The sequence below is a fragment of the Odocoileus virginianus genome, chromosome X (genome assembly GCF_023699985.2).
Source record: "Odocoileus virginianus isolate 20LAN1187 ecotype Illinois chromosome X, Ovbor_1.2, whole genome shotgun sequence".
Taxonomy (NCBI): domain Eukaryota; kingdom Metazoa; phylum Chordata; class Mammalia; order Artiodactyla; family Cervidae; genus Odocoileus; species Odocoileus virginianus.
The window spans coordinates 21,658,116-21,667,066 of record NC_069708.1 but is presented as its reverse complement, the minus strand read 5'-3'; the positions used below and the strand labels follow the sequence as shown (position 1 = coordinate 21,667,066).

General features: G+C 45.0%; 1 protein-coding gene and 1 long non-coding RNA gene across 2 annotated transcripts; one reads left to right on the top strand and one right to left on the bottom strand.

The window, feature by feature from the left end:
- Nucleotides 1-499: 499 nt before the first annotated feature.
- LOC110148471 (uncharacterized) lies at nucleotides 500-5,628 on the top strand. The gene is made up of 3 exons (XR_002317178.2): nucleotides 500-614; nucleotides 1,221-1,447; nucleotides 5,456-5,628. It is a non-coding gene; the product is annotated as an uncharacterized lncRNA (long non-coding RNA).
- Nucleotides 966-7,840, bottom strand: UXT (ubiquitously expressed prefoldin like chaperone). Its single transcript, XM_020910486.2, has 7 exons — nucleotides 7,735-7,840; nucleotides 7,443-7,549; nucleotides 6,384-6,465; nucleotides 6,181-6,248; nucleotides 5,806-5,913; nucleotides 1,277-1,340; nucleotides 966-1,061 (listed from the first exon to the last, which is right to left on the bottom strand). The coding sequence occupies exons 2-7, from the start codon at nucleotides 7,538-7,540 to the stop codon at nucleotides 1,011-1,013; spliced, it is 471 nt and encodes a 156-aa protein (XP_020766145.1). The 5' UTR covers nucleotides 7,541-7,549; nucleotides 7,735-7,840; the 3' UTR covers nucleotides 966-1,010.
- Between the last annotated feature and the right edge of the window lie 1,111 nt (nucleotides 7,841-8,951).

Here is an 8,951-nt window from a genome sequence, read left to right as displayed (position 1 = left end):
CTGAAGAGGAGAGCTCGGCCCTGCGGTGCTTCACGCTGATTGGTTCAAGACAGACTGATAGGCTGGGGGCAATTGACAAGGTTTTGGGGGCCCCTGCCTCGCACGGATTGGCCTATATGGGATTGATGGAAGATATCTAGCCTCCAAGGATACGGGTGATTAGGTCCTGCTTTCTGCTGATTGGCTGCCGAGCGACTTCTAGACGGCTGCCAAAACCCCAAGGGGGTGGTGCCGAACTCCACGCAGCTCAGCGGAAGCAAGACTTGTATAGAAGTACACAGGCATACCAGCCCGCAGGGAGGAGGTCTGGATACTGCGTAGGCGGGCAGGGTAACTGTGTAATGATTGGCTGGAAAAGACGAATTTAGAACGGAGCAGCTGCCAGACTTACGAAAGTGTATGCTGAGTGGCGGAAACTAAATACCTACGGGGGCGGGGTCGAGCTGCAATCAGTTAAAAACAGGCGGAACCTGGCTTTGCATGGATTGGCGGAAGCTGGACTCAACCTAGAATAGAGACCAGACCAGGGAAAGCGGGATCAGCCCTACACCCATTGCTGGAAGCTGGAACTGCTTAGCGGCTGGGGCAAGGCCAAGGCTTGAGCCTAGATGGACGTGAGTGTAATTTAAGGTACCTGAGGAATAATTGGGGTGTTAGGAGAAAGGTAAACCTTCTGGTCAGGAGTGAAAGGCTGAACTGCTTTGGAGAACAAACCTCCACCATGAATCGGCCCATTCTCTGGTAATTCGGAGTACTGTACATGAAAAGAAATGGAAGGGTCAGGTGGGGGCCCAGGTTGCCAAGGCAACGGTAGAGAGGGCACAGAAGTCAAATGGCAGGACTTCAGTGGTGCATTAATGGTCCCACACAGACCGGATCTCTGGGCCTCTTAGTACTTTGTGCTTTAGAAACAGGGCACTTTGGCAAACAGTAGGGGTTAAGGGGGGAAAGAAGGGCCGTGTGACTCAAAGACATTCAGGCTCTTTAATGTCAGGGGAGGTAGGAAGAAGTCAGTGCTGAGTCTCTGGGAAATTCTGCAGACCTTGTAGCTCTCTAAGCCCCTGAAAAAGAGAACATAAGAGGCTGAACAGAGACTGGGTCCAGGCCCCATCCCAGGCTTGCGTGGAACTCTCTTCCCTCTGAGCCAGCCTGGCTCCAGTTTGACTCCAGTTTAAAGGAAAATATGGTCCTTCCCATCTCTGGCTCTCTCTCCTTCTCAGGTCACCACCCTAAACATTTGGAGATAGAGTCTAGGAATGGAGTGAGCTGCTCTCACCTCTAGCAACATGTGGATATGGGCCTTGATATTCATGGAGTCCTTGGTGAGGTTGTCGCTGAGCCTGGAGAAAAGAAACAAGAAAGGTGAAGTGGGCCCCACTTATGGTCAGGAGGATGATGCTTCTTCATCACTTCAAGAAATAACTACATTCTGTATGACTTCCACACGGTAGGTGGTAGAACATCCTACTACCTGGCCTGCTCCTATGCAGAGATGCCTGGCTACCATCTGGACTGCACTGATTCAGAGACATTTATTGAGTGCCTACTCTACACCAGGTCGTTTTAGGTACTGGGAGATAGCAGCAAACACAGCAAACAAAAATCTTGGCCTTGTGGAACTCAAATTCTCATTATGGGGGACAAATAATGGGAATAAAATATGGAATATGTCAGATGGTTATAAGTACAATGAAAAAATTAGATGTTAAGAGAGGATAACGGGTGCAGGAGTGGGGGCTGTAATTCTAATTAGAGTGCTTAGGGATCGCTTCACGGAGAGGCATGTTTGAGTAAAGACTTAAAATGAAGAAGCGAATTGTGTGGCTAGATGGAGGATGAGTGTTCAATACACAAGGGGCAGCAAATGCAGAGGCTCTGAGGTGGGAGTGCACCTGGCATGTCTGAGGTACAGCAGAGAGGCCAGCAGGACTGGAGAAGGATCAGTGAAGGGGGGGTTGTAGAAGGTGAGGTCACAGAAGTAAGCAGGGGAGAAAGATAATCTAAGACCTACCAGGCCATGGTAAGGACTCTGGCTTTTATTCTAAGTGAGATGGGAGCCAGAGGAGGATTGTGATCAGAGAAGGGATGTGAAATGACTAGGGTTTAAGAGAATCCATCTGGCTGCTGTGTGGAGAACTAACTGGGGATAAGGACAGCTAGTGTGGAAGAGGAAGTCCAGTGAGGAGGCAGTCCAGGTGAGAAAGGCAGACTCAGACCACAGTGGCAGTAGTTGAGGTGATGAGAAATGACTAGATTTGGGATATATTTTGAAGGTAAAGTCAACAGGATTTACCAAAGGAGGGTGTTGGGTATGAGAGAACTCAAGGAAGACACCAAGGCCTAAGTGACTGGGAAGCTGGAGTTGGCTGAAACCATGCCAGTTCTGGGCTGTTGAGTTACATAAAAGAAAAAAAGTGGAAGTATCAGTTGCTCAGTCATGTCTGACTCTTTGCAACTGCATGGACTGGGGCTCACCAGGCTCCTCTGTCCATGGAATTCTCCAGACAAGAATCCTGGAGTGGGTTGCCATTTACATGAACCAGTCACTTTTTTCTCTCTATGCCAACTGGGACCAGTCTCACCCAAAGAATCCTAATTCACCCAAAGGATCAAGGAAGGCCTTTGAAGAATGAATAAAACAGTAGGATAGTCTTTTCCACAAAAAGTCCAAAAGGCAGGAAAGAGCTTTTTAAGGAGTAGTCAGGAGGCCAGAGTGTTAGAAACTAAGTGAATGGTGGAAGAAAAGTGGCACAAGTTAGGATCCAAGAGGTTGGTAGGGGACAGATCATGTAATCTTGATAGTATGAGAGGAATATGGATTTTATTGTGTTGAGCTATCTGTCAATGTAAGAGTCAGTTTCAGGGAAATGAAATACTGTTAAGAAAAGCAGAAGGCAACAACAAAGGATATTAAATTGGGGAAAAATAGTATGAACCCATTTATATATCACTATCTCTCAAAGTTATATTTTCTTTTTTTTTCAAAGTTGTATTTTCAGTCTAGCCCTCTCTCCTGAATTCCAGCTTTGGGAGTTTTAACTACATCTTCAGAAAACTTCCTTCAATGTTTAATGATCACCTCACACTTAACAGGTCCCAGACTGAACTCCTGATTTTCCTCTCCAAATCTGCTCTCCCCTTATCTTCTCCATCTCACAAAAGGGCAATTCCATCCTTTGCTCAGCCGAAAACCTGGACTCCTTTTTCTCACACCCCACTTCCAATCAAGCATTCTATTTATAATTGCAACTGCTCCATCCCAGGCAATGTTTCTAGTCTCCAATCCTTGCTGTTTTCTGCACCACTGTCAACCTGTGACATACTACATCCTTTACTTATTTGTTTATTGTTTGTCTCCCCTGAATAGAATGTAAGCTGCGTGGGCAGAGATTTGGTCAGCTTTGCTCCCCCCTGTATTCACAGGAACCAAAAAGTATGTGGGACATAGTATACACTCAGTGTATAAGCTTAGTCTATGAAAGGTTTCAGCACTTAAAAAAAAAAGAGAAAAGTATAAAGTTCACCAAATGCTAGTTGTAAAAGGGATATGTTTAATTTATTGCTACTGATTTAATATGTAAGGCTGTGTTAATAGTCAAATAGTTATTCTGTTTTTTCTGTAATCATGTCTACTTATGGGTGTGGATGTGTACTCCTTTCTGTGTTATCAGAAAGAATATATACAGAGACCTGATCTTTCTACTCCCCAAACAGAGAAATAGACTAAAAACAGGAAGTACTGATAGGCCATTTTGGTTACATAAAATAACCTGAAGGAAAGTTATTTAAAGTGTTTCTCAAATAACCACACATTTTAAAGAAGAGAATGAGCTCCACAGACTCAAATCTTCATCTCCTAGAAAGATTCAATTACTAGGGAGTCCTACTAATTATAATAAAGTAATAAGAGATTCATGGGCTTCCCAGGTAGCACTAGTGGTAAAGAACCCGCCTGCCAATGTAGGAGATGTAAGAGATGTGGGTTCAATCCCTGGGTCAGGACGATCACCTGGAGGAGGGCATGGCAACCCACTCTGGTATTCTTGCCTGGTGAATTCCATGGATAGAGGAGCCTGGCGGGCTACAGTCTATGGGGTTGCAGAGTCAGACACAAATGAAGTGACTTAGCACAGTAAGGAATTCACATTTCTCATCACACTAATAGACCAGATCAATAAATCAGAAAGACCAAACAGGGGGCAGGCAAAGACAAATACCTCATTCTGGGGAAAGACATCAAATCTCAAAAAATTAAAATCTATTTGAAAGGCTCAGGAATCCAGTGACATAACAAGGAAGGCTTTGTCATTAAGAAAAAAAAAAACCAGACTTTTTTTTCTAAATGGCTACTGGTTCAGAAGTATACTGGCCTATTAAAGCAGGCCCCTCAACCAAACTATTCACCAACTGATTTTATCACTAAGATTTAGAAATCTCCACAGGTCTGAGGCTTATTTGAATTTATGAACACTGAAACCTCGAAAAGGTCTGAAAAGAGAAGAATTACTGAAACCTAAGGTAGGCAGCTCTGGAAGAAATGAATAAGACATAAAGGGAAATATATCCTATAAGGTAGAATTTTAGATCAGTAGTATTCACACTTGTGAGATGTTGTTAATCTAAGTGTATTTGCTCAGCGTTCCCTCACTCACTCCATCTGAGTGACTGAATGCTCACCATTCTCAGCAGTTCCTGAAACATGGCAGGCACACTGGTCCCCTTTCCAGGAATGCTCTTCCCTAGAGAGCCCTATGGTTTGTTTACTCAACCAAGTAACTCAAATGTTGCGTCCTCTGAAAGGCCTTCCCTAGCCACATTTCAGAAGTCTCTCCATAATCACAATTCCCCTTCCCTACATAGAACCTTACACTCAGTCAGAGTTCATCCTTTATCCCCACGCTACCTCCATCACCAACAGAGATCTACCAATACTTCAATCTCCACTTAAATCTATTTCTAGCATACGCTTTGAAATTCATTCAACAAATACAGGGTGCCTCCTATATGCTATGTGCTATTCTAGTGACTTGAGATGTAGAGAAAATCTCTCCCTTTGCAAAGCTTATATCCTAATGGGAGCAGGCAATGAACATTATAAAAAAGTAAATCACACAGTAAACATTAGGTGGTCATAAGTGCTAGGGAAAAAAGAAAAAGTAGAACAAGGGAGGGGAATCAGGAGTGCCAAGGGTTGCAATTTTCAATTTAGGTTATAGGAAGTGACATTTAAGCAAGACTTCAAGTGAAATGAGGAGAAAGGAAGCCATGCAGGTATCAGGGGGAAAGTGCTATAGGCAGACAGAGAACAGTTACTGCAATCGTGCTGAGGCGTGATCACTCTGTGGGCATTTAAAGAGCCTGTGAAGGTTAGTGTGATGAGAGCACAGTGAATGAGCAGGAAAATTAGGAAGAGGTGAAGTCAGAGGTAACTTGTTTTACTGTTACTGATTTACAGGCTGAGACCTCCAGGATATGGTCAAAACTGTGCTGATGTGTAACAGTTATAGCCCTTCTAGAATGCAAGTTTTCAAGGAATCCTTCTGTCTTGTTCATGCTGCCTCCCCAACATCAAGCACACAGCCTGGCATACAGCAAATGCCCAATAAATTTTTGTGTGAGTGAACAATACAGAGACCATTTATTGAGTACTTATTGTGTGCTACACCTGGGGCTAAGCTTTGCATTACCCCTAGAGAGAGGGGTAAGTGGTTCCTAGGTACCATCCCAGGTAGCCAGGGTGAAAGGGGGAAGGAGGATGTTACAAATGGTGGTGTTTTAGACAATATCCTCAGGCAATGGACTTACTCTGTGAGGAGATTGCTCTTACGATCAATGAACTTGAGAGCTTCTGCCAGTGTCAACTCCAGGAAAAAACCATATCCAAGGGCCACATAGATTCGTGAAGTGTCCGGACTAAGGAAACAGTGGTGATAGGAAGTGGAGAAGTCCTTATCACTGTTTAGCATACCACCCAGTTTAATATTTGTTTTTACTCCCCACCCCCCACCTTCCCCAAACTGAAGGTCAGGGTGGGCAGAGAATTTGTCCTATTTTATTTACTGTCACATCTTCAGCACCAAGCAGTGTCTGGTTCATAGCAAATACTAACAAAAATATTTGTTGAATGAAGGAAAAAGGAAGCTGAACCCTGTGGGCTCAGAGGGGCAGGCAGACACTCACACCACTGTGTCAACGAAGAAGTTACAGCCCAAATCCACCTGCATATATAACTCCGAGTGATTAGCTTCCTGTGGGGCCAGGGAAAAAGAGGTAGGGATGAGTGGTCAACTTTTAGGTCAGGTGACAGGTTTTGGTCTTGGGTATCTCCTCTCTTCTCCCTCCTTTGCTCACAAAAAGACAGTACCTAACCCTGGCATCTTTACCTGGAGTCGCTCAATGACATTTCTCAGTTGAAGGTATTTGGCCAGCTGCTCATATACCTTGTCACGATGGTCCAGGACCTTTCTGATGGGACATGACAGGACAAGAGCAAAATGGTGACCAAGAGGAAACCCTGTCCTTCTTGGAACATCTCACATCATGACCCCCTGAGACTCTCCTGTCACCAGGAATTTTAGTGCTGAAGACAAGGTTTGGACTCTGGGTCAGATTGCTTCGGTTTGAATCCAGGCTTTCCATTTTACTAGCTGTGTGACTTTGGCAAGTGAGTAACCTCTTTGGAATTCAATTTCCCCATCTTTAAAATAGGAATGAGGAGTATTACTTCATAGAGTCATTAGGAGGATTAAATGAGTATTTACTATAAGGCATTTAGAATAGTGCCCACCAAACAAAGTTCTCTATATGCGTTAGCTCTTATTTATGAGTATTATTATTACACTCTACTCCCAATGCCTCCCTCCAATCAGAATATGCCATTCTCACCCTAGATAAAAATCCTCCATCTCTTTTAGGATGCTTATAATCCTAGACCTGAACACTCTCCTTCCTGCTCAGATTAATAATGATAGTAATAATTTTTTTATACTCACTGAGCCTCTAGTATCCAAGTTAAACCCTTTACAAGGACTGAATACACTGAAAACCCAAACCCACCGCCGTGAGGAAGGTTGCACTAACTTCCCCGTTTCACAGATGAGGTAACTGAGGCACAGAAAGTGGAGGCGAAGTACGTGTTCACACGGAAAGCAAAGTGCTCAAGCCAGGATTTGAACCTAACTACAGCTTCAGAACTCTAATTCTTAACCCTTTAGGGGCATCGGAAGCCGCGCATGTGCGGACACAGGCTCCATTAAACCACCATGTCTCCCTCCTCACCCCACGCTGCACCCCGGATATCACCCCTCCTTCCTCCTCGAATGGCGCACGGGGCCGGGCTCTGAACGCCTCACCCACCAATCAGAAGGCTAGGCCCTGACTTCGAACGCCCCGCTCACCACGTGGACCGCTCCAAGCGCTCCGCCCCCCGTTCTGTCACTTACTGCAAGTCCCGCTGCAGCACGTCAGAGATGAAAGCCTCATAGCGCAGCACTTTCTCCGCCGTTGCCTCCACCGCCCGCCGTTTAGGGGGCGTCGCCATGATGGGCTCCTGAGGAATGGGTAGGGAGAAGACCACGTTGAAGACCACTGGTCTCAGTTTGATCTCAAGCACAGTACAACTGCACCTTTTCAGCGTTGGGAGTTGGGTCGTCCGGCTTATGCCGAGGGTTCAGCCTTCCGCCCCTCCCAGCTCTGGGACCCCATCACACAGGGACACCCAAGTACGGCCGTTACCTGAGAGCCGCCGGCAAAAAGAACTGTTAGTAAGAACCGTGGCTTCCGGGTGGCGCGGGTAAATGACGTACGACGGGGGCGCTGGCCGACTAAATAATCAGGTGGGGTGAGGCGCTCCTGAACTGGAAAAAACGCCGGAGAGAAGGAAAGGGCGGGGCTTTACGAAATCCGCTGATTACGGAAGGCTGCAGAGCGTGCGAACCTGGACTGCGCAACAAGCCTATGGGGATAGTGCACTGTTGCTGGGGGTGGGGTTTATGGGATTTGGCGGGTTCCGGAGGAGGCGGGACACACAGAGCGAGTAGAGAGTTTGGTATTTGAAAGTCCAGCGCTTCAGAAGCAGTCGGGCAAGAAAAGATTTTGAATTTGGTCTGTAAAAAGGAAAGTACATCCTTGCATCGCCCTGGATTTTGATTTTTCACAAGGGAAGCTTGGGTTTGACTTCCAATAATGGAAATAAATGTGAGCATTAAAAAAACGTTTTGAAAAGGAGACAAATTTTCTGACATGCACCTTTGACGACTCCAGCTCTGTAGCCCGCAGTCCATGACTGGGGTTCAAGCAGAGGTTGATAACGCACCGTGTCTAATCACGTCATTTAATTGGGGCGTCAAATGGAGGGTTGCTGAAGTCCTCTGCCCAAGATAGGTTATCTTGTAGTTAGAAAGAGTTCCTATGTTTTTATTTAAATGTGTAAACTTTTTATTTATTTTTATGTGCTCAAATTACCGAATGGATTTATTTCCTATGTTAGATTTTCAAATAATAGCATCTAATTCAGTTAAGTCCAGGCCTGAAGGAGAACTCCAATGCTGGATCCCCAAATGATACTCCCGCCTGCAGGCCCTAGAGCGCCCACCGTATCAGGGAAGTCTTCCCAGATAATTTGTGGGTTTGCTGTCTAAAACCAAGCGTTGTTTCAAATGCTCAAAACCTGAGTAAGTCAAACTTTTCTTTACCCTTAGAACAATATGATTGCAAGGAAAACTTTGTGAGTTAAGAAAATGATTTTTGGTAAATCATCTCATGTTACATATAGTTACAATTATATTTAGTTTGATCAAAAGTGACAGTAGGTAGGTAGACAAATATTATCGAGTTAGTGTATACAATTTTCCTGTGGAAAAAAAGGTGTTACATTTATTATCTTTATTTAACATGGAGAGCACAGAGTTCTGATGAGCTGGAGATGGGTTTGTGCAAGTTTATTAGCTTAC

Coding starts and splice junctions, on each gene's coding strand:
- UXT (XM_020910486.2), bottom strand. CDS start 7,540: ATGGCGACGCCCCCTAAACGGCGGGCGGTGGAGGCAACGGCGGAGAAA. Junction 6,249..6,383: donor ATGTCATTGAGCGACTCCAG/GTAAAGATGCCA, acceptor CTGGCCCCACAG/GAAGCTAATCACTCGGAGTT. Junction 1,341..5,805: donor AAGAGCAATCTCCTCACAGA/GTAAGTCCATTG, acceptor TCTTTTCTCCAG/GCTCAGCGACAACCTCACCA.